At 35.1% G+C, this 26,690-nt stretch overlaps 1 protein-coding gene across 1 annotated transcript; it reads left to right on the forward strand.

The window, feature by feature from the left end:
• Positions 1–5,370: 5,370 nt before the first annotated feature.
• Positions 5,371–25,834, forward strand: LOC149534904 (thylakoid lumenal 17.9 kDa protein, chloroplast). Its single transcript, XM_089806597.1, is given in 5 exon segments — positions 5,371–5,712; positions 5,969–6,083; positions 6,178–6,247; positions 25,211–25,388; positions 25,390–25,834. Coding segments are annotated over 5 exon segments (633 nt in total). The 5' UTR covers positions 5,371–5,479; the 3' UTR covers positions 25,427–25,834.
• The last annotated feature ends 856 nt before the right edge of the window (positions 25,835–26,690 follow it).

Below are 26,690 nucleotides of genomic sequence, written 5' to 3' on the forward strand. Positions count from 1 at the left end.
GTCAAGGAAGCCTCTTAGGGCACATGAGGGTCCCAACTACCTGGATCTATGTGAATGTATTGAATTGGATGTAGTATGCTCCCATCTATGTTATTTTGGAGGCCGCTTCCAAAAATACTCTCTTCGCATAATCTCCTTCTAGGAATTAGATTATGGAAAAAACAAAAAGTGTCATTTACCATTCTATATTTTGGGCTCCTATCTAGAAGATTCTTTCTTGCCACCTGAGGGTATACTATGTAAGGCCATGCATTTGGATCCTGCATGCTCCCACTTTTCACCAATCCAGGGTAATTAGTTGGTTGGGCTGCAAATAAGTAGACTGTATAGGAGGTCATGTAAAACCTTGGATCTAATTTCAAAAAATGGTTTGTTCATCTAGAGAGTTGCTAATAAGAGTCCCACAATCAATCTGTATGCCTCTCTTCTTGATGGTTTATATAAAATTGACCATCCATGTCTCCAAATGACTCATTGCGGGGAGTCCCATGAATTTTCTTAAAAAAAGTATGCAATAGCCAATGTCATCTATTATATACCCATAGGTCATATCCACTTTCCCAACTCTTGCATTAGGAGGGGCCCTAGCAAGAATGTATTTCTCTTGCACTAGGTCTTTGACCTCTCATTCATGTTCCTGATACCACTTGTCTACTATATCATAAGTTATCTTCTGGTATTGATCCATGACTGGTAGGTGGAAGACCTTCTTGATGTTATCTAGGTGGATGTTTAGGATGATCTCCCTAGTGATGCTCTTTACTACCTTCTCCTTGGCCACATAGCAGTGGGCTAGTGCCATAATCAACTTGGAGGATTGAATAGATGTGAGGTGCAAGGTTGCATTCACCAACCCTCTTAGAATCAAGGATGATATTATCTTAGATATTTCATGAGGCTTATTTCTATGAAGAATGCATTCTAGTTTATGTGTCCCAATTGTGTGTCACAATCTTCTGAGTGCTTGTTTTTGAATCGAGATTTCTTCGATGTACCCTGAAACTTGAACATCATTGGCTTTGGTGCTATCTTCACTGCTATGGATGATGAAGATTCCATTTTAACATGCATAAGAGATAGATGTCAGTATACCAATGTTAAGAGATCATTATGACACTTGATGACTAAGTTGGATTGGTGAAAATTGATAAAAAAAGAGAAGAAAATGGTGAAATCGACCCCAAACTTGGATTTGATGCACTAGTGTACCAAGTGCAGGTGCTTGCAAAGGTTTGACAATGGACACTAAGTACATTGACACACCTTCATAGGTGTGCACCTTGGGAGAGTGTGTAATTGCGATAAAATTATGTGTGATCCTTTGGAGAATTTACTAGGCGTAGGTGGTGCACATGTCACACCTTTTGTTCTTGCAAGGGTGTGCATAGTGCACTCCTCTGAGGGTGCACATATGTGTACTAGGTTTATCCTGGTGACTTTTAAAGTGGAGGAAGCATAGTTATCACAATGCAAAGGTCTAGTGCTATAGAGGACTAAGAATGCAAATGGATGTTTGTGGGAGGGGGTTTCCTATTTATAGGTGTATGGATGGAAGGACACACCTAACACACCTTTCTAGGGTGTGCTAGTGCACCTATACACTCAAAAAGGCTTATGATGGGTCAAGCATACTTGGCACACCTTGAAAGGGTGCATAGGTGCGCCTAAATTTAGCCCTTAGAGGAAAAATTAACTTCCTGACCATTTGGCTTGGAACAACATTGATCGATAGGACTTTGACCAAGAACTACAAGGGCCTGTTCTCTAAAGCATTTGGAAGGATGCCTTGTTTTGGAGAATAGATTCCCTTATCCTAAAAAGCAAAGAGGGGGTTCCCTATTTTCAAGTAAAAAATGGGGCATGTTGTGAAGCCACAATAATAACCATGAGAGATACTACAGTTGGAACAACCATACATGTATGTGTCACATCATCTATAAGTTTATAACTCAAATTTTTATTATTAGTCTGGGTGAAAATAAATATCAAAGACGTGAGGTCTTTATTGCAAATTCTACATCTCTAGAAAATAGGGATTTGATTGCACATATTGGAACTTGTATCCATCATAAGGAGGTATAACTACTTATAATCAACCCTCATTCTAAAACAATCATCACCACTATTCAAAAATCAAATTGAATAAATATAGGCAAAACCAATAGAAGGCCCTCACTTTAGGTACAAGGTTTTCATTGCATTATATAGTCAAAGATTCAATTAAAAATATTTTCCATCTTCCACAACTAATTTAAAAAATTGTGCATTACAAAAATCAACATGGTTCACATAATCAACTGCATATACCACATTAATTTTCAAATAAACGAAGCAATATTGAGAAAAATCAAAGTGATACATTGAATTACATTGCCAATAATCATGTAAGATGAATAAAGGAAACAAAATATTCTCCATATTACGTGATTTAGATAGGAAAATCCCCTTTCCATAGAAAATGATTTACTAGAGTGTAGATTTCCATACTTTTTCCTTGTTTGTGCAAAATATTGATGCTATAGGGGTCATTATCTCTCAAGGAGGAGTAATGATTCCAAATAATTAGGAGATCCCTACACAATTATAGATGGGGTTGCATAGAATTTATGAGGTCCTTGTACAACCTGATATGAGGATACAAAGTAGTCAAGATTCATCTATACAAAAACTATTTTTTTATAGAATCTTCCACATTTCAAGAGGCATTTCGAGTGTTTGAGCACCATAGTTTCATCAATTCTTTAGAACTACTGTGAATGGAGCTAGCTATTTTTGGTGGTTTTTTAAAAAAAATCACTAGGGTAGGATTCGTGACCTCTTCATACTAGTATAGTAAATTATACTATTTTCTTTTTACAAATTTAGTTTTGTTTCCTTTTTGTTTGTACCTAGCTATTCATTTGAAGTTTTAGAGGATTTGGCAACCTTTCACATACATGTAAATGTATATATACTATTTTAAAATGAAATCAAATGACTTTTGAATTTACAATTCCATTCACGAGTTATGTTATTATCTGATTTTAACAATAATGCAAGTTTTCACAAACTAAGTATTATTGCTTGAATTCACCATTGAATTCATATCTATAACTCAAATAAATCAACACATGAGACAACAAAAATGGTCATAATTTTTTTGCAAGTTAGCATGGGGGATCTGTGTAAATCAGACAAACATAATAAACTCATGATTGAATTAAATAAATGAAATGGGATGATAAGTGTGGTGCATGGGTGAATTTGATCAACTCTTGAACATAAACAATCCAAAAAGTATTAAATCAACATAATGATAAACATGGTTGAAGAAAGTCTAAAACTAAGCAATATTGTCCTTGACTCAAAGAGTCACTGCTTTTTTTAAAATATTAGTAAATAATTTATAAAAATATTTAGACCCACGACTTGTACGACTTATCCATTAAGTCCTACTAACATGTCTTCCATCTGACTTACAATTCTATATATTACCCACATGGACCAACACCTCTATTGTAAAATATTATTCCACCACAAATTCTAATGTTTAAATGTTACTTTGAAGATTTGAACCTTGATCATAAGTATCCAAATATAATCATTTTTTTTGTTAACGAATAAAAATGATTGGGTTAGCTTAGTGATCTTGTCATACTAAGATGAGCCAACCACTGAATAGTTAGAGATAGAGAGAATCAATCTAAATAGCTATTAGATTAACCTGAAAATCTTAACCCAACTAAACTACCCATTTCATTTTGAACATCAATTATTTATTCTTATTATAAAAGATAAAAATCCAACAATTTTATTGTTTCAACATGCCTTATTACCACACACTATTTTACATTATAGGATAGATACATGGTTGTGTATGGTTATCACTTTCCTATATTGAATCAATATCCCCTTCTTTCTATTCTCATCCATATATTAAAGTATTGAGGGTGAAGCTTCTCTATCACTCCACCAAGGCCTCATCACTGCTTTGTATAAATTGCCTTATAAATGGATTTCCCATGGTAACTCTATGCCCCCTCGGCACTAGGTGCACACTCCCTCCTTGCCCTAACAAGTTCTTGTTGTGGTTAACCATGAGTGAGGCCCTAACCAATCATCCAGTTGTCCAAGAAGAGTTATGTTAATCCTCCATCCCAACCTTTCAATGAATTATTGTACATTGCCCCTAAAACATTTAAAAATATATCTTGACCCCCTAGTTCCTTTTGCTATCACTATCTTGGAGGATTGTGAGGAAAATAGTTGAAAGGACAAAAGGTGTTGAAATTGAGGAGATAACTATTGTGTTAGGGAGTAGAAGGTTTACTAGATTGGTTGAAAACTTGGCAAAACCTTCCTAAAAAGGGGGAAAAATTATTTGTGAGGAAAATGGCACCTCATCTAAAGAAGTTTCCTGATGAGGATGACAATAGAGATAATTGTTATGAAAGGGAAGATGATTGGGAGGACCAAGATATGATTATTTAAAATTAGGATAATGAGACCCTTGGCAATTAAGACTTTGTGGCTTATTAGGGCAATGGGAAGGAGAACTAGTTCACACAAGTTTTGGAGGAAGATATGACTACTAAGGATGACCCCTTATTAAGTGTCATTGAGAGGCATTATCAACTAGAAATAAGAATGATCACCCAAAATCTTGCTACTAATAATGCCCGTAATTCTCTCATCTAGAACACATATGACATCACGAACAAAGAAGTTATGGGCATCACTATTGTAAAATCCAAGATCAAGAGATAACTCAAAAAGATGAGGTACAATGTTGAAACTACTCATGATCATTTCTAGACAAGGAAAATGGGCACTTGGTGAGAGACACTTTGGAAGATCGAAAAAGATTGAAGCCTAATAAAGGATCTTTACAATTCTAAATGATCTTTTATATATTTTTTGTTTTGTTTCCTTCTTATTGCTTTTGGAGGAAGCTTTTTATATGATTTAAGACTTAATTTGATTACTAGTATATACTTACATATGAATAGTTTAAAAAAATATGTTGATATGATAGCTAGCATAGTATTAGCCAAAGATTGCACTTTTATTACTTAGTTATATAGTTGTAGCAGGTTAAATTATATGAACTTGTAATTATTAGTTAGATAATTTGATTAATAATTTTTTGAATTTATTTTTTATGCTTATCTAATTTCAATGTTAAAACCCTTCAACAATTTTAATATTATTAATTGTTATTTCTTCTACAATATTTCTCATTTTACAAGGGGTTAGAACCCTTTCCCTCCTCATCTAATTCAAAACACATGCTGTTTACATTTAATTAACTATTTTGTTAATCATCGTATAATGAAAATATACGAAAATTGCCCAAGAAAAATAGAAAAAGAAAAAATTATCAGATTCAGTTGTGTAATGTTATCGGTTAAATTTCTATGGTGGTGGAGACGTAAAGATGATTGAAAGTGAAGGTCCTCCCGCCATGTAAGCAATGGCATTGTAATTAGAATCTACAACCATGTCTGCCTCGACATTGACATACCCCAGTTTTGTGCCCATAAATTCCTTGAGACGAGGGAGTTGTGTGTATTGCCGTCAGAGATTGAGAGAAAACAATGCGACGGGAGGAGCCCTGCTTTCTGTGGGTATCAGCATCGCCTTACTCGCTCCATTGCCTGCATTGCCATTGCCCTCCAACCCAACCACGCCATTTTCTGAGTCTCAAAGCTTGCAGCTTGGATTAGAAAATGGGTCAGCATTTCTCTATAAGTTTTTTTCCATGTCATTAACTCAACTTTTTAAAATTATTTTGAATTGATGTCATGTTCAACTGTTTAGTTTTAAGTCCATCTAGACAATTGAATTCTCAGAGAACATCACATAGTTAAACTGAAATATTATAGAGTTCAGCTAGAACAATTGAATTACCATAAAACATGGCATGCTTTGAAACATTGCGGAAAACATCACATGTATGATAATTGTTTTGAACTGTTTAATAATACAGGCGAATTCGAGCCTGCCCCTCATCTAATCCGAGTTGCATTTCTACCACTTCGAGATCTGCTTCCTTCGCAATGCCGTGGAGAATTCCCGAAGCCTACCCTGATAATGTTGTTCAAGTATGTATTAATATTTTTTTGTTATACTTTTTTGGAGGAAGTAATGACGAAATAGTGTATTTATTGTTATGCCTCGTTTTTATTTTGGATGTAGAAAATTGAGGACGCGATTTTGAAAACCCAAAGAAATCCAAAGATTCAAAAGAAGGAAGCAACCCCAAGTGGTAAAATTTGAAGTCTTCCTTTCCCATGAGTGTCCATAATTGTACTGGCCTTTGAAATATTGTTTGACACCATTTCTTGCAAACCACTGTAATCTTACTTTCTTGGGCTGCATTTTGGCATGTTTATACAAGTAATAAATCATATAGATGAATATTGCTTGAATCTGTATGGTGGCCCTGTTTTCTTGTACTTCAGTTCTTGGTCAATGATTTTAGATAACAGTCCTACAAAAGCATAGAAATCAGGGCTGCGGGCATGAAGGAGATCATACATGATAACATCCATAAGCTCTTCTACTGTTTATCATTGTCGGGACGCACCATTTGATAAAATATAATAATGTGGATTTAAAATAGTTATAAACTCAGTAATAGTAAATTCTACCACATTAGCTGTCACACTCCTTTGATTGTTAGGTATATTGGTTTTACAGTGGACATATCATTGCAGATCCACATTTCTGTATAAATGCATATTCTGTTTCTATCTCAAGCTCAGGCGTTCTGCTGCATCTTTTTCAAATTCTTCTTTGAACCAGGGTCTCTCTAATAATAGGCTCATTCAAATCCAACACCACCTTTCCTCCTCAGTTCTTCACTGTTTTGAGCTTTTCATCATAGAGCCTAACAGTCCAGGTAATGATATTTATAATTTGAATTTTTTAAATTTTTATAGAAGGGCAAACAGGGCAACACTTAGTTACAGTGTGAGCTGCCTTAACACGGAGATATACAGTGTCATTCACAGTTTTTAACAGTAAAATAGTTTAAAACACCAGTGACAAAAGGCCCACTTCTTCACCAAACAGGGCCATCAACATGTGTGATTTTCCCTGGCCTGCCATCAGTTGACAGTGCCCCTTGGCTCCCTTGGCACACCATGTTCCAGCTACTCCCCTTTGTCCAGCAGCAGGCCCACCTCACCCTCCAGGTGTTTGATACCTGCCGGCCCTTGCCTTTGTTGTGTTGCCTTGTTCATTTGTGTCCGCCAAATGAGGAAGGGGACAAAAGGGTTGTCAAAGTGTTTGTATATCCACAGGCATTGTCTCTCTTGAGGCCTTAATCGCTGTCTATTACTCTCTTTCCAACTATTAGCTTAGGTCCCCAAACCACTTCAACCAAACAACCTCCACCATCACTCGCCAAGCCATTTCATTAACCTCTGTCTCCAAGAGCCATGCTATGAAGGATGGTCACCTCAGAAATTGTCTAGTACCTACACTCCGCTTCAAGGAATCCTTCACCTGTTATCATCTTAATGGCTTGCAGGATCATGCTTGGATGACACTGGAAAATCCAGTTTAGCCACCTGTCCGAAATTCTACCCCAGACTGCCATCTGCTTGGCATTGGATCACAGACAAAGGCTGTCTCCATCATTGCTTCTACGATTGAATGTGCTCTCTCCTGCTATTAAAAGCCTTCCCACACTTTGCTTGCGGCAAAACCATTGTAAAATGGTGGCCTATATCGCAATGCTACCCAAAAACTGTGACTAAGAGGTTATATTACATAAAGATAGTTGCCATGCTAGAAGATTTTTAGGTAAAAGCATTGAATCATGGCCATTCATTGACATAGCAACCTATTCAAGGAAAAGAGCAGATTCTAAAGTGGAGAAAGCCTCTGTTAGGTTATATTAAAATGTCTATTGCCTCTTTTGCAAAGGATATCGATTTGAGTATTTCAAGCATTATTTGGATTATTTTTTTACAAGCTTCTCTTAGAGAGCTAATAAGTGCGTACCTTGAGCATGTAAATTAATGGGGGTTTGTTCCAGGCTTTAGACATTTTCATTACAGTTGAAGAGTTAGATTATTGTGTTGCAAGTGTGATAATTGTTCAAGTTATTAATAAAGAATATAATTGTTTTTGGATGGCATTTGTCTTCTATCCTTAAAATTAGCTTTGCATGCTTCTAAATTATCATTCCTTTTCGGTCTTATACTTTGTACTTTGTTGTCATGATATTGTATCCTTTCATCGAATCCAACCTTTTTTGTTAATAATAATTTTCTGATTAGTCAACAGATAGTATTGTTGTTTAGCTGCGTAACTTGAAAAACTTGTGGTCAGATTCAATTTTGTGCTCCCACCTCTTGAGATCATAAAGATGGGTCTAGATTGTTTTTCACTGTTTTGTTTACATGCAACTCCCCTAGAAGATAAAGTGTATTGTGTATATAAGTAGCAATCCAGTTTATTTGTCCTAAATTTTAGGAGTAGATTAGACTAGGGAGATTAACTTGCAAATTTGAAGAGAGGGTTTCCTTTCCTCACATTTCATTTGGTGTTGTCATGAAACTGACAAATCAAAATGTCAACACATAACAGTAAGGAGAAGGAGAGAATCATTAGAGAACTTTTCCTTACCATAGAGCCTTAAAGTGTAAAGGTTTGTAGGATCTCTGATAAAGATAAACTAAATCTCTTTTGATGCAATAGCAATATATACTGATGTAGATATTATCAGAACTGTATATGCAACTGAATAGGGTTCTGATGAATAATATTAATGTGCTCTTGACAGACTAAGTAGATCGATAATGTTCCTGATCACAGTCCGAATGATATATGTATTTAACAGATTTGAGTGAGGCAACGATATATGACTTTTGCTTGAGTGTTATTGCTGGTGAATAGCAGATCATTGCCGTTGTTATTGATAATCTGATTCACCCCGCGATTGGTGATAATATATGAGAAGAAGAGGTGCATGTCCCGTAGGGACATGACTATACATGGTCATTGGCCACATAGGGTCATGGCCCTATGGGGTCATGCACTTCTAATAAACTAATTGTTTCAATAGCAAACTAATAGTAATCAGACACCGAATATGATTAAGTATATGATGATTAGTAAACATCTGTTAGGGATTATATATATATATCTGTGTGATGAAATCACATATCATATACTTAAAATATCTGAGAACTTCACTTCTTCTGAAGCTATACATTAACACTCCCTCTTAGCAAGGGAGAAGTGAAATATCAAACATATCTCAAGAACCTTAACAAGATATCAATATTAATGATATCCACGCACACAACAGATTATCTGAATTTAACACTTTGAAATAGTGACTTGTCAAATAATCATAATCACAATTTTATGAACACTATCATAACATGTATTATGATCTCCGGCATTCCGGATCAACAACAAGAGTGATCATAATATGTTGGTTATCGATAACTTCAGGTGTATTTGGAACAATAACATAAACTGTCATGATAATAGGCCTATCATTTGTAAGATCGTCACCTTACAATGATTACCTTTTGAATATATATGTCTATGAAAGATTGTCATCTTTCATTACATGTCTAATGCAACTATTCAATTAGAAGCATAAACACACATATAAAATTGAAACTTAAGTTCAATATTCAAAAATTACAATTTGATCATACCAAGTTTAGCTCTAAAATATTCCAATTTAACCTTGGCAAGAGGATTGGTAAGAATATCTGCTGTTTGCTCATTTGTACTTATGTAAACCAACTTGAGAACATCTCGATATACCATATCTCTGATTCGATATGCTTATATTGATGAGAAAAACTTAATTTACAGAACTGATTTATCTTAAGGTTTGAGTACAACATTGCATACATCATCTATGTATTCAAACTTTGTAAATGTATCACTCTCCCTCTGATTCCTCACTTTAGGATTCTCATTTAAATTTATCCACTTTATCTTTTTGTTCAACAACTTAAAATGCAAGATTTTCATCCGTTTCATCATTAATTTCTGCTAGGGCTGCTTGAATTTTCTCCCGTTCAGAACAAACTTTATGAGTGTGACCGAATTTGTCGCATTGTACTTTGGACCAATCTCTTTTCTTGTATGATTTGTTGAATTCCTTGTTGTTTTGATGAACTCCCTTTCTTTTTCCCTTATTATTGGTATTGATTTGAAGAGCTTGAATTTCTCCCGCTTGATTTGAAATGATTCCTCTTGTAATTAATCTTGCCTCTTCTTGAGGGCATTCATTTTTTAGTAGTTCAAACTTAGGAAGTTCAGGTTGAGAACTTAGTCCACGAATAAATGTCTCCCAAGATAGTGGTAGTACTTTTAGGGCTATAATGTCGAGTTCTTTGTCATCTACTTGATTTCCAATTGTCGCAAGTTGATCTTTTAATTATGAGATTCTTAGGAAATAGGACATGATAGATTCCCCATTATTCATCTTGATGTATAGTAGATCTTGCTTCAATGTTAGCAATTTGCTTTTAGTATTAATTTCAAAAGTATTCTTTATAGTGGAGAACATCACAAAGACAATTTTAAGATTTGCTATGGATGGAAGAATGTGATCTCTAACTGAATCTATGATGATCTTCATGGCTTTGTTGTTGTGTCTTTTCCAAGTTGTTTTGTCTGGATCATTTTCTGGCATAGATTTATTTTCCTTTATTAATTCTTCTAACTCCATTTCACATAGTACAATCATTACTCTGATTTTCCATGATGCAAAATTTGAGGCTCCTTCAAGCCTATCTTCTAGTCTTACATGATTCACCATTTTGAATTAAGGTTATATAGATTGTGATATAGAAGTTATTATAAATTGGAATTTCTCTATCAGGGTAGCTCTGATACCATGTAAAGGTTTGTAGGATCTCTCATAAAGATAAACTAAACCTCTATTGATGCAATATCAATATATACTGATGTAGATATTATCAGAACTGTATATGCAACTGAATCGAGTTCCGATTAATAATATTGATGTGCTCTTGACCAAGTAAGTAGATCGATAATGTTCCTGATCACAGTCCGAATGATATACGTATTTAACAGATTTGAGTGAGGCAACCATGTATGACTTTTACTTGAGTGTTATCGCTGGTGAATAACAGATCATTGCCATTGTTATTGATAATCTGATTCACCCATCGATCGGTGATAATATATGAGAAGAAGAGGTGCATGTCCCATAGGGACATGACTATACATGGCCATTGGCCATGCAGAGTCAGGGACCTACGGGGTCATGCACTTCTAATAAACTAATTGTTTCAATAACAAACTAATAGTAATCAGACAACAAATATGATTAAGTATATGATGATTAGTAAACATATGTTAGGGAATATATATATATATATATATATATATATATATATATATATATATATATATATATATATATAGATCTGTCTGATGAAATCACATATCATATACTTAACATATCTGAGAACTTCACTTCTTCTGAAGCTATACATTAACATAAAGTTCTTCTATCAACCTCAAATTGTAGTGGCCCTATCCTTCAATGAGGGCAGCAGATAAGAGAGGACATCTTGTGAGAAAATTAGAGGTGTGTGTGTAACAAATAGTACATTCACCATCATTCACGAGCCCTTACCATGCAGAACTAGACAACATAGCATAAGTATTATCCCCATCTATAGGAAAACAGTGACGAGAGTTACAAACTAGGCAATATGTTGAATAGGAATAAGTGATTATGCAAATATTGCTTTGGTCAGTGTTAATGAGAGAGTAGCTACAAAAACCCTGCTTCTCTATCAATTGCATGTGGGTTTAATGAGCATGTTTGTTTGAACTTTCAAGGCAAAAACTCTTAGCAAACCATAAAAAAATCGCTGTACTATATGTATCTATGTAAAGATTTCCAAATTCAAGAGGGTTGAGTGTGCTGGAAAAGAAAATGAGGGCGAAAATTCCTTTGTCTTACCCAGTTACTTGTCACTTCACACTGAGAGTGTTGGAAAATATAATAGGATGCAAAATCCCGTTGGTTTACCCAACAATTTATCAACACATACCCATACCAGCAGTTTAGTGTCAATGCAAAAATCAATCATCTTATGAAGTTCAGTTGAGTTTAACATGGAATAACAACTTAATATAGAAAAGATAAGCATATCTCAAAGCATCATTAAATTAAGCCATCCAAATTTCTGATGGCACTATAATATTTGGGTGCCTTAGGGTGTAGTGGTTCATTTGAAGAGAGTAAAGCTTTCCTTGGCTGAATCAAAACAGCTTAGCCACCTCCATAAATAGAGTAAAAATTACTGCACATATATCCAAACAGTGTATCCAATGCTATAGAACAAAATATGGTTAACTGGTTTAGTATTGTAATTTCTAGCAAATTAATATCCATTCTGTACAACAATCCAAGTAATCAAGATTTAATTACATGATTATCCCATCCAAGCTACTTTGATTTTAAGTTATAATTGTTATTAATCCAAGTCAATAATACATCCAAGGTGTGTAGATGGGTTATGTATGAATATGAGGTATTGACTGTATAGTGATTTATCATATTCGTTGCTGTGATTCAAATGATGAATTTACATAAGCTTTATTCAAAGCTGCACAAAAGCACAATAGCCAACTATGAGTGAATAAAAGTTTTTATTTCTCAGCATGCTTTCGAAAGAGTGTACCTGGAGCTGTTAAACAATAACTCTCTGCAAGTCAAATCCAACATATTTGAAACAAGCTTGACACTAGGCACATCTCAAACAACCCTTGCTTGATGGCACACTCCTTAAGGATTAGTGCCAGCCTTATGCGACAGCTTGCCATTATGCAAATTTGGACATGCATCTCTAGTGGTACTTGTAGTATTCCAACTAGTTGAGGGTTTCATTGAGAAATATGTGAGAAACAAGTAAGAAATTGACTGCAAGTGGACTTCTAATATGTAAAAAGGTTGACAGTACAAAAAGTGAAACCCAGATCATACTATAAGAATTCAACTTTTTTCGAAGCCTACAGGCATCTTTAATTATATATATCAGGAATACATGCTACAAATCTAATTATATCTATCAGGAATACATACCACAAATCTAAGATAGCTTAGTTAATTATAGCTGATGTGGGCCATGGATACACTGTTGATTAAAATTATCTCAACAAGCTCTAGATTTAGAACATCATAACATAAGCCTACAGTTTTGGTTTTAAAGCTACAGTTATAGGGAAGTCAAATTCCCCAATATGTTTTCCATGCTAATACGCACAAAATTTGTATATTCATTAGTACCCTCATACAGTGCTGCAAGATTATGGGAAGGAATCGATTTCATTTAAACATAAACAATAGTTTGCCAAACCAATATGATTTTAATCCTGCAAAAGGAATGCTTCTTGACATGCATAGAAGAATGAAGCATCTCAATTGATGAAAATGTTATTATCACTGCCTCAAGCTTTAACCTTTTCTATCTTCATTATGTTAAGATAATTCAACTCTGTAAATTGATGATGGCTTCTGTTTTTAAACCACCCAATATTCTCCCCCATGCAACCCACATACAGAACTGTGCCCATCTTCCTTTATGCGAAAACCCCCAACATAGAACCACGCCTTACTTTGATGAATGCGTAGACCTCTCACAAGCTCGATGGTTTAATAAATAACCAAAAGCTTAAAAAAAGATATCTAAACTTGGTGACAGTTTTAAAAACTCTACCTGTAAACATGTGATAAAGTCCCCAAAGATAGTTTTAAAATCCACCTTGCACCACCTAGCAATGAGAGAAAGAAGTTCAGTGTTAGAGAACCACATGCAATCAAAACTGAAATAGGTGGTTTTTCTTAAGTAACATGGATCGGTTTTTGCAAATGTAATTATATTGCCATTGTTATAGATATGTTCCAAATGCAGATCCCAATCTCTTATAAATATAAGAGTAGGATTATTAGTTAATATATATTATGTATAATACAACATAACTTATGTATTATATAGAATATATATGTATACTACATTATATATATATATATATATATATATTATGTCAACATTGTATCTTACAATTAAATCAATCCACTTGTAGCTATGATCTTAACGCTCCCTCTTAGCTAGGGAGGATTTGTTATGGAACACATTATGCTCTCAAGCATATGGAGATATATCATCTCAATGTGATATTCCTAGAATGACATATTTAAGGATATCAGCATAAATCCATCAACACGTACACACACACACAGACACATATATTAACATTTATTACATATTGAATTTGAACAATTACAACAATTATAATACAAGATTTGAACACCACCTTAAGTGTGGTTTATGATAGATTTAAGTTATGGTGTCTGGCAAGATCCGGCCCGAAGAACCATGATAACACTTGCTCCAACACATTTTGGTGTTAGGGGATAGGTCAACTATTGATAAAATCACCAGCTTACAATAGTTGCCTTCTGGTTGATACGTTCGTTATCATGACTTCCAGCACTCTCGGACAACAACTTAATGAAGTCTGTCATGATAACAGGTCTACCATTTATAAGATCGTCACCTTACAATGGTTACCTTCTGTTTATATATGTCAATGAAAGATCGTCACCTTTCATTACATTTCATATGTGAAATAGTAACCCCAAGATCCAAGTCAGAGGGTGAGACAAAGGCTTTCACCTCAATTCTTTCTCATAGAGAAGAATACATTACAATAAATTTTACTTAGAACTTCTCATAGAGAAGATATCATTTACAAAGGATTGCACCTCCAAAATTCTCCCTCTGAACAATGATCTTGGGAAGTCAGGTCCAGTAGTTACTCCCTTAGAGGCTCTCTTCCCCAAGAATTCTTGTTAGACTCACTCTGAATCTGATATCTAATTTTCTGGTGATAGTTCATCACTTCCTCATGATATACATAGGAGTAGGCCCATCAAAATCATGCAGTCACACACATGTGTATTTCTAGACTCCCTCTGAGTATCAATCTTCTAAGCTCCTACGTTGCTTTAGAAGAAGTGTCATACTCCCTCTTAATGTAGAAGAATCTCATAATCTCAATCATCAAAGATGTTTGCTTCAAAAGCCTCCTTTTATCCATCTTGATCATTAGGGTCTTTGGAGCTACTATCGTTAGATTGAGTTTGCACAATATTAGGTAGCATATGTAAAGTACCAATCTTCTTTTCTTGTAAGAATATCCTCAACATAAAGGAAAAGATCAAGGCAAATAACTTTTTATGATACATATAAAAATTAAAGAGGTGAATAGATTAATGCGATACTCAAAAATAAGAAATACTTATCCGTACATTAGCATCCTTGATACAAGTTGCTTCAATGAGGATCCATATGTAACAAATTAGAAAACGTCTTCATATAAGCATTTGTCAACGAGATAAAACATTGGTTATTATTCCCCCCACAATGTAAACTTTCCACTTATTCCATTTTATGGAGTTTTCAGTCACTATTTAATCCCATGACTACTCACATAAAGATCTTTCTTTCTTGAATGCAATCTTATATACTTCTATGATAGATTATGAGGCCTTCATAGGCCATGTTTTTGACCATCATTTAGACCATCAGTTTTCTAAATGTAGAGATTGTCTCCCCTCTCCAAGCTACACAAGGAGGGATAGTTTGATACTAGTAAATTTTGGTTTTAACCCCAAGTTAAATAATTTGGAGCGTGTATCTTATTTCAAACCTTTTGTGTTATTCTGGCCAGTAGGATATGCAAAGGGAGAAGCTAGAACAAGAATCAGTATTTTCAAACTCACCAAAGGATACTAAGCAACAAGCTGCTAGTTATGCATTGGAAAGCAATAGAAAATATTAAGTCAATTTAGAGAAGCTAGCAGAAGAGTTGGCACTAATAGTTAAGTCTCAATTGTATGATGATTAGCTGATTAGAAAATGGTATTTTAGTCCTACAATAGATAATATGAAACCATTAACATTGAATAGGCAATCATTTAATGAAGTGGGTCAAAATGATAAACGAAGAGATAAATATAACATGTTATCCAATATTCTCATCTTGTTAACATTCTGCATAAATTATTGTATCGATTCTCATCCTCCCGATAACTATATTGACTAATGGATGTATTTTGTTTTGGTATGCAATGTAGATATTTGTCACTTCCACCATACCATATCCTTGACATCTCTGGCATTCATTAGACCCAGATACCTCACCTTTTGGTATATGGCTACAGTATGATATGATATCCATTGTCAACTCCTGTATAATTATTTCTAAATTTGATTAGTCTCTAGCTTATGTTAATGATCATCAATGACAAATTTTGAATGTGCCATCCCTGAGTTTGATTTTAGCTTCAAATTTTTGGCTCTAGATTTTAGTATCAAATTCTGGCTCTGGATTTTGAATATTTTTTGAAAGTTTGTCGGAGGAACTGTAATGTCCCTGTTTGGGATCTTCTTCAATTTGCTCCAAAGCTTCCAGTTAGAAATTGGATGAAAGATCCTTGATGGATCTCTTTTGCTGATCTGCTGTAATTTTATTATTTTTAAATTTGTTTTCCCCTATTTATTAAAATTTTCTTGTAGAGCTAGACGGAAGTTGTAGAAGGGTTTGATTGTTTTATGTTTTTGATGATTTTGCAATAAGTAATAACAGAAGTACAATAACATGAACCGGTTCTGAAAATGTATTCCAAATACAACCAAAACAATTTCGCTTCAAGCGTATTTTTGAATATGAAGCCTAATTTGTAACCAAATGAAGATTTACAATAATATCCAGATGATTACAACCAAGGATAAACCCAACCTGAAGGCGTGAAGGAGAACTATGAGCCCAGAAGGAAGCTATGGCCAGGTTCCAGCTCTCAAATGCTGCACATGGGAAAGAATATGGCTTCCAGGAGCTGTTGTACAGCTGCAAAGTGCCCACATGTGGATAGAATGCCCAAACCTTAGCTAAAATTCTGACTCAATACTGCGTTCCCTAGAAAAAAAAATGCACAATCTCCAAGATGCTTCTGACTGCAACAAATCCAAACCACTGTTTTGGGGGCTATGTCCCAAACAGACAAAGCAAGTGGGGTTGGCGTCCCAAGTGCTAAAAGTTCAATCAGAGCCCAAATCACAAATCCAAGATGTAATATGTCAATAATGCCTTAGAACTTTGTCTTTACCTCCTTATAATCCATCATACTTAGCTTGAACCCTAAAAGTGTCTCTATGTGGCGTTGGGTTATAAAATAATATATTTCTCATTTTTTAAGTGGTCAAGTATCCAGAAAATGACCTTTTTTCCAATAGAAAGAAGTTCGTTCACCGAAATGCTCTGAGTCAAAAGAGAAATATTTAGAAAAGTTCAAGACCTTTCCAACGAGCTATTACACCAAGGGATATGCATCCATATGAGGCCAAAAACCCCTTATTACTCCAAAATGGCTATAACTTAGCCTTATTTAATTATTAAACGCTAACTTAGGAAATATTAAAAATATAACCCAAGTAGCTACAAAATGCCCCAATGACACCACAAACCATGAAATCATCCTATCACTTGTCTGTGATTGAAGTCGGAAATCAAGGATCCACTGTCAATCTCATCCCTAAAATCTAGGGATGCTCCTAAAGCTTAGGAAACAAACCTATTCCTTTGAAATTGAACTCAGGGAATCATCTCATGGAGATCCAACCCTGGGCATGATCATCCCTCCTAAAAAGTAGGAATAACTCAATAATTTGGGAACTGCCTCCTAAAAACAAGGAACGTCTCCAAATTGAACAAAAACTGCCAAAACACCAAATTCCCAACATTGTATAACCATACTGGGTCTCTATCCAACCCTGTCAGCCTACAAGACCCCATAATAAGCTGACTCACAAGTCTCTGCTAGACAGAGTTAAAGAGAGAACATGACATTGGATTTGAAAGCCCTCTATGGATTTTAATCATGAATAATTGTTTTAAAGATGTTCAACCTTTGGTCATAGTCCTCTTAGAATGTATTCACTGTTCTATGTAGCAATCATGCATTTTTACTTATTTGAATGGGTGGTCTCTTTGATCCAATCCTTTCCCAACGTGATAATTGCTTCCTGAAAATGATGTTCAAATATAAATTTGAATAATATTTACTTGTGTACAATTGAAGACACAATCATTGACATCTATTTTCCCTCATTTTGGTAGATTTATAATATTACATTCTTAGTTTATGTGTGGGGTCTAATAGCCACTTATCCCTATTGCTCCATTCGCATGGGTGCCCTTTTCCTATGTTTAAAGGGGAACTGAAGTCTCATGAATGGTTGAGTTTAATTCTGATCAATTTCCAATGCATGATTTAAGCCGTATCTCCATGGTAGTATCCATGTATAAAAAAATTCTCATGAGTATGGTGCTGCTCAATACTCCAAGCAAAAACTCCCGTAATCAGTGATACACAGATATTAATATTGTGGATTGCAGAGACATTGGACTACTCTGAGCAATCATTCTGGTGGTGATGTATTCATAGGCTTACACATGAAACTATTCCATGCAATTGTGTATGTTGCCTCGCTATCTATCATGAAATGTTACCCTTAATACGATATTTGAAGGCCTGACGTGATCTCCATTCACTTAGTATGTCCATGGGGTACCTCAAATGGATGGAAAGACTTCAATTTTCTATTTTGTGCACTCCTCCCGTTGATTCTCATGGAAGTTGACGTATATTTTCCTTCTCTAAGTGTTCAGTGTTCCTTTCTTATTTTATTTATTTGATATCTTTACTCCCTGAATTCTCCCCAACTGCAAGGTATACATCGAGGGTGGAGATTTATAATTTCTAGTTGATACTAGATGTCAAAGACCCTTCTCTATTTGATGCATTACAGCTTGCGATGATTTGTGTTGTAGATTATTGTGAACCCTCTTTTTGGTTGAATATGCTGATTTGGACACCTTGTGTCTCTAGTGGTTGTAATGATTCAGATGTTGGCTCTTGACTACAACATTCAATCTCTTCTCTTGTGTGTTCTCCCTCGTGTTGTGTATACTCAAGTAGATCCAAGATAATCTATATATTTCCCTCTTTCTAATATATTATAGAATGTTCGATGGCAACCATGTATAATTAGATTCCTCCTTTCTATGATTTTTTCTTCATATCATTTCTATTCTCTCTCACATTTGCATCCTAGCTCTGATAACATGTTTAGTAACATGGATTGGTTTCTGCGAATATAATTATATTGCCATTGTTATAGATATGTTCCAAATGCAAATCCCAATCTCTTATAAATATAAGAGTAGGAGACATGTCTCATAGTAACAATAAAGGGTGATAGGGAAATTATCTGAGCCCAAAGAGGGAAAATCAGGGTTTCGAAAGTAAGGCTACAATCTTCCCAACCCCCTGCAACAAAAAACTTGTCTAATCTTTCAGCAATATTGGAAAATCCTTTTCTTGGATTGGTCCAGGTAAACTAGACCCCCTTAGATTTGACTTCCTCCATATTGTTATTAAAGATGAATTGCTGGAAATCTGACTAAACTGGACCAATGGGTTGCCTACCACCACTGTTATTTGTATTCCATCTACTTGCACTAAAATCCCCCTCGTCAATCATTATGTCTGATTGAGGTTTTCCAGACAAGCAGTAATTTGATCCCAAACAATTTTTTCCTGAGTTGCACCTATACGTTTGTACACATTTACCAGAAAAAGGGTATTATTTTCCTCTAGCAAACTGACTTGCACTAAAATCCAGTTAGAGTCTTTGCCTCTTTCTAAGACCACAACTTTTTGTGGATTCCAGAGCACTGCCAATCCGCTTGACACTCCAACCACATCCATACAAACTCCTTCCCATCTTTTCCACGCTCTAAGTTGATATTTGAAATTTGAATCTGTCATTTTAGTTCCCTGCAAAAGAATAATATTTGGCTTTTCCTGATCAAAGCATTGTTTGACCAAGCATCTTTTGTCAGGGGCATTGCAGTCCCTAACATTCCATGAAAGGGTCTTCATGGCTCCTCAAGAAGAGATCCACTCTTCCTGGAACATAGATTCATTTGACCTTAGGTGCTACTAGCCAATTCCATTTTATTTTTTTTGGATTTTTGTCCTCTCCTTTGCTCCCTAGTCTTGACCTTTTTAGACTTGGTCTAAGTCAGATATATTGTCCTTTTCTCCCTATATCTTCTTCTTTTGAACTAAAATCTTCATCTGATCACGAAAATGCCACCTCCCATCGCCTTGGAAGGGAATTAACTATTACTTCCCCATCATCAAGTTTAACACCCATTGTGTCCTTAACTTTTTCCAAAACTAGCCCTTTGCTCCCTCGAACAGATATTTCTTCTCCAAACACCATGTGTCTTATAGGTGGAGTTAGGGATTTAACCTTGAGACTTACCAATCATTCACCTAAAATACATGTATTGTACATACCTCCAATTCCACATTTGGTTGATTAATAGGGGATTCTTGTCTGGTAGGGGAGTGTAGCACATCAATTTGGATAGTTTTTTGCAAAAGAAAGCCATGAGAAGCTGAGGTGTCATCCTTCCCACTTGGGCATAAACCACTCACATCTCCAACGACATGACTTCGGTTCAAAACCTATTTTCAGTCTAGCTTAAAGTTTGTTTTTGGGATTTGGCTGATAAACATTTGTTAGAGTGTCATCCGATTCCATCTCCTTCATTAACTTTTGGGAATGTGTACTCTCACCATTTTCCCCCATATTTGTATGTAACAACATTCCTCCATCTTTTTGTTTCCTTCTACAGTTGTTGGCGATTGGGTAGGTTCACTTCCAATTTGTGGACCTCCTTTAATTCAACTGCTAGCGTCACTTCAGTAATTTGCCCTTCCAGTTTGTGGTTGACTTCTTGATGTGAAGGGGCTTTTGAGCCAAGCCCTCACATCTCTTTGTGGGATCTGTCTGTGTTTGCATATTCTCTGCACCCTTTTCCATATTCATTATCTTTTGCAGGGAGGCATCAATTGTGTTCTTTTTCCCTTTCACCCCTTCTAAACAATCCCATTCTGAGTGCCCCAGGATTTTACAGTTCTTGCAGTGTTGCAATTCGTCTTCTACCTCAACCCTGTGTGTCCATATCCTTGCATGTGACACCGGCTCAATCTGTGCAGGGATGGGAGATGTTGGACTCCAGCTAATACATATTCTTGCATACATACTGAAATCCTTTTTCTCCACTCCTACCACTTTCAAAAACCTACCAGTTGAATTCCTAATCTTCTTGAGAATTTCAGGCTCCCAATATTCAAATGGTAGGTTAAAAACCTAAGCCAAACCGGGCTTACCTCAACCTTGGTCATCAATGGGTTAAAGTTTGTTTCCCACTATTTGATAAAGAGTCCCTGCCCACCCTTCATATGAGGATCATTATCCAAGACCCATTTTTTAGCCTGGCTAAATTCACATACAACAAGAAAGAAGGCGTTGGGAAGGGTTTTTATTTCAACCTTAAAAGGTCGTGACTCATCACACCATCCCTTTACTTTTGAGATGACTAGCCATTTCCCAAACCATTTAAAAGACAAACACCTCTCTTTAAGCCAAGACATAGAGACATTCCATGATTTAACGTTAACATTAACAAAGATAGAAGCCAACCTTTCAAAAGTACCACATACCTTTGCCATATTCTTGCTTCTTTCACTAGGCCCTTATTGCTGTGCAATGCCTCCAACTTTCATATTTTTTTTGCAATCTTATTTTAGTCCAATATATCATGCTCTTGGTTTTTACCATAACCAAGCTCGTTCCAAGGTCTAATCTCCCACCTCTCAGCTCCATATGGGACAAAACTCCTTCAATGCCAAGGCCCAAAACCAACCCGCTTGCTATTGTAGGATACATCAAAACCTCAGGCATTTCTAGGTGGACGACAAGGGTCCAACGCCAGCCTCAATTGAAAAGGAATTTGGGGATCCCCCATGTTCAAATACCTTCTCTTCCATTTGCAACTCCTTTCTCTCATCTCACTCCCTCCATTCATTCATGAGATTTCCATTCAACTTGATAAATATAATTATAAGTTAACTCACTATAATTTATTTATTAATTTTATTATGATTTATTTATATTATAATTGTATTATTTTGTATCATCATTTATTATATATTTATTTACATTTTAACATATTAATCTTATTATTATTATTTATTATTCTTCAATCCTATTTTAGATAGGAGATGATGATGTAATTAGGGTTTCAAATGGGGAGATGTGACATACATTTCCCATGACAAACTATGAACTAATTGATTCAACACAACCTATCCAATTCACAAACAACCGCACATTAGTTACATTCATTTCACTAAAGCCTGGATTGTTGAACAATCAAAGCTTTTGTTTACATCTATTGAGCTTGGCATTTTCTTTTTGAGCTTTTAGCTATTGTGTTTGGCATTTTTTCTCTATGTATTTGTTAGGTCTTGTTCTAGTTTTGGATTCAAGGCCTGGATGGTTATGGGTTTTTTGAGGCTTATACTTAGGAACCTTGAGTCCCTTTTTAGCCCATCAACAAAATTTGAGAGCAATTTGAATTGCTTGATGAGCCATCTGCCTATTTCATTTTTTAAGAATTTTCAAGGGGTTGAAAATTTGGCCTATCTACAAGCAAATGATCTTGTGTGCATCAATCTTATGATAAATCATATTAGAGTTTGAACTCAATGGGCCCACTAGTAAATAATTAATATTATTTGATGCTAGATTGCTAATTTCTCAAGCATTTGAGAAAGGCTATGGTGATTATTTGCAGATTTTGTCTTGTGATTTCATAGATGATTTTATCAATGCTTGTGTCAAATCATGCATGCTAGAATTCAAGGCAAGGTTTAGTCTTTGTGGCTGTGATTTTTGTACATAATCTCTTAATTATTTATTCAATGAGATTGATCTTTTTGGAGGCATATCATTCACTCAATGAAAAATATGTTCCTTGTAAATCACAAAGTCGGGAAGAATCACTATGATTAGGCTTTACTCTCATCAATTGAAAAGGAAAAGATTATCTTTTTGCTTGTCATGAGGTGGATGCCATGGAAATATGCCATCTTTACTAAGTAATACCTAGAATATGGTGTGGCTCACTAGGCTCCATATTTATTTTGTAAGGTTGATTGTTGTATATCAATAATTCTATGTTTTTCAATGGCACTTCACAATGCTCTTTTTGCTGGAGGTTTGAAGTAGTGTTAGATTGTTTAGAGCAATATTTTCTTACATATTTTGCCAACCACAAATAAAGAGCTGTTGGTGCATGGATAGGCCATTGGGAAACATGGAAGGCAATAGATGGTACAGAGTACCTCACTTATAGCACCCCATATATAGGCACTTTTAACAAGTCAATGACCACAAAGATACAGCAGGTAACAAAACATGTGTAGAATATAATAAATGTTAGATTCTTTACTCGCACATGTGTAGATTGTAGATTCACTTGGTACACTTGCTCATGCTATCAAATTGTATTTCAAGCTGCCTTCAATTATGCTAAGTTTGTATGGCAGAGTGTAAAACTTACAGGGACCTATGGATAATGTTGTTGAAAATTGATGAATGAATAGGGTATCCTAGGGTTTTGGGGCACTATAGATGCAATGGTAGGGTCAGATCTAACTCAAAATGCATCTAAAATAAATTTCCTTGTGGATGCTCACAAGTAATTTCTTCCTTCCAACCCTTGCAAACATCTTCTTTGAAGCCCAAATTAAACAAACTGAAAGCCAAAGCCAAGAATATCAGATTCTCTTAATGCTCTAGGAGATTTTTTACATTCATTAGATGAGCCTGCCATGCATGAGGCCCATGATCCCCAATGGAAATGGTTGAGCATTGGATCACCAGCTTGCTTTGACATCCATGTCAGTCCTAGTTCAAAATGCTTTGATATGTAAAATTTAGTCTAGAATGTTTTGATACCATGTGAGATTTGTAAAGATGCCTTTGCACATTCAAGACCTAGATGACAAGAACAAGTCACAAAGCCAGATTGCAGATGACAATTGAAGATTGAAGATGCATCATGTGATTATTCCATTAGGAAGAGGATACAACTAGATGGTTATTTCTCCAATATACATTATTGCCCAAGATACCATGTTAGATTTGCAAAGATGCTTTCGCACATTCAAGACCTAGATGACAAGAACAAGTCCCAAAGACAAATAGCACATGACAATTGAAGATTGTAGATGCATCACATGACTATTCCATTGGGAAGAGGATACAACATAATAAGTAACTTAAAAAATAACAGTCCTTTTAATTAAAAAATAAAGAAAGAAAATTGTAATTAAAGAGAAATACAATTAATATAGCTCCTCCATAATGATATTTGTTGTTGTGTTTTACATGGCTTTTTCCAAGGATAGGTATATTAATAGTTGTGTTTGAACTGTCCCCCATTTTATGGGTAGTTTATAGGACTTCCTGACATGGAGGTAAATAGGATAGATTGCAAGATATTGGCACATATGGTTAACCCTAAGATTGGGACAAATTTTCAAAAAGAGGGAGGATTCCACCAAGTTATCCGAAAAATAAGCTCATGATGTTTTATATTTGAATGCTCCATTAAAGAATTTCTAGGGGAAAAATATATGCATTTAACTATGGCATTTATTTTAAACTTTGATACCAACACACACTAGTAGCTTACAGAATTAATCTGTTTAAAGGGAGACCACTGAGGCTGCTGATCTCAATACTGATGTCTTATCTCATTACTAATGTCTCTCACTCTCTTGTTCATTCTTAGAATTTGGAGATGCTTTGAAGGTAGTTTGGAGAACCCTTAGGATTGGCTACACCGGCTCAAAATAATAAAAATCTGTGATTGTCACTTCCAACCTATTCGTATGCTTATGTAACATAAGAAGCATTCATTTGGAACAAAAAGAAAGGCGTTGTTTCCAAAAATTTAAATAACAATTTCAATCTGGCTGTTTCAAACAATTTAAATGCTGAATTTCAATCTGTAAGTTAAAATATTGTGATTGGTAGGTAGCATTGCATTGTTCCATGTGCCCCAAATCATTGGTCTAGAAATCATTTAGCTTTTCCCAATGAAACCTGTAAATCTCAGATCCCTTGTTCATTCGTGGACCACTTCACAATGGAAAAAACATACATCAGAAAAATATGGTTTTTTCAGAACTTTTTTGTTTTTGATCTTTCAGGTCAATATCTGCAGGCAGAGGTGGATGGTGTGTTTGGTCGTGATGTTTTGGAATTTTTGATCAAAAGTGATTTAGTGACATACAGATCTATGGCAAAGAAGGTTGTATATGTATATCCATTTACAACTGCTTTTGGAAATTCTAAAGGTCAGGAGGAAAGAATGGAGAAGATAGTTGAAGGGTTGGTATGTTCCCAGTTATGAATCCATGTATTAAACCCATTCCTTTTTCATTTTAATCTTAAGAAGCCCTTGCGAATAGGTCTTCTGGTATGATTCAACAGACAAATTTCAAGCTGCTCTTTTGTGTTTTCTATCTTTCCCTTGCAAGTTACATATATTGCTGTCCATATGTGCTCAAGTATCATATATATTAAAATTGAAGAAAGTATTAACAGAGGAGAGGATTCTATTGGATGGGTAGAATGGACTATTTTTTACTTATTTAGTGGCATGACTGAAAATGTTGTAAATGGGTAGCCAGCCAACTCTATAAAAGTAGATTCATGTAGTGCAATGCATGTGCACAATTAACATGTTGGCATCTCTGCATATGCTTGGACCATATTTTCTTAGAGTTGCTTGATTTATGAAGTGACCAGTGAATGGTTTAAGCTGTTACAAATAGAGCATGGTTTACACATCAGTTTATTTAAATTTACATTCATGAATATATATTTTTTAATATAGATGGTCAATGACTTTTCTTGTTCAGCATTGCAAACTTTTTATGTATGTTCTCCATAAATATCCTTGCACACATTCAGTTTTTCAGTTTCTTTTATTTCAAAGAAGAATAAGCAGTCTATTTGAGTTAACTTTAACAGAATGCTGATGCTTCTGGAAATTAGATTAACTTAGATGCTCTTGAATTGCTGATTACAATTCTATTGCATGGATTGGTCAGGGCAGCCTAAGATTTCATTCTTATTAATTGAAGTGAGGGGAACCACTTTCCACTCCTTGCACTTCCTTTCAAATAAATTAGAGCTTGCTCTACGTCCACTACAAAGCTCAATAAATGAACAACTGGTTTAATTGATTTTAATGGACCCATAAATTAGTTTGGTAACAGCATTTATATAAAACATATATGGAATTTTAATATTTGCAATGTTTTTTAGCTCACATAGTGATATTGGAGGCTTTCTTTTGCCAAGTTGTAGGATATATAATCAGAAGCATACATGCTTTATTCTGATTACTGTCCATCACAATAAAATGTATTATGCATGTGCCAAAGCACAGTTCAAACAGTTTCATTAAACACATGATTTACAACACAAAACCATAAACCTTCGATCAACTTTTTATGTAGATGATTGAAAAGATTGTGATGATTGTTTGGAGAAGTCTTTAGTTGAATTTCTGGTAAAAGGCTATCCCAAGACATTGGAAATAATTTTGCAGATTATTAAGGAACACCTATGCTCTGTGTATAAGCTCAAGAATATAGATATTCCGTGTTATTAACTCTGGTA

This window comes from Cupressus sempervirens, chromosome 10 (assembly GCF_028749045.1).
Source record: "Cupressus sempervirens isolate cs-2001-9-10 chromosome 10, ASM2874904v1, whole genome shotgun sequence".
Classification (NCBI taxonomy): domain Eukaryota; kingdom Viridiplantae; phylum Streptophyta; class Pinopsida; order Cupressales; family Cupressaceae; genus Cupressus; species Cupressus sempervirens.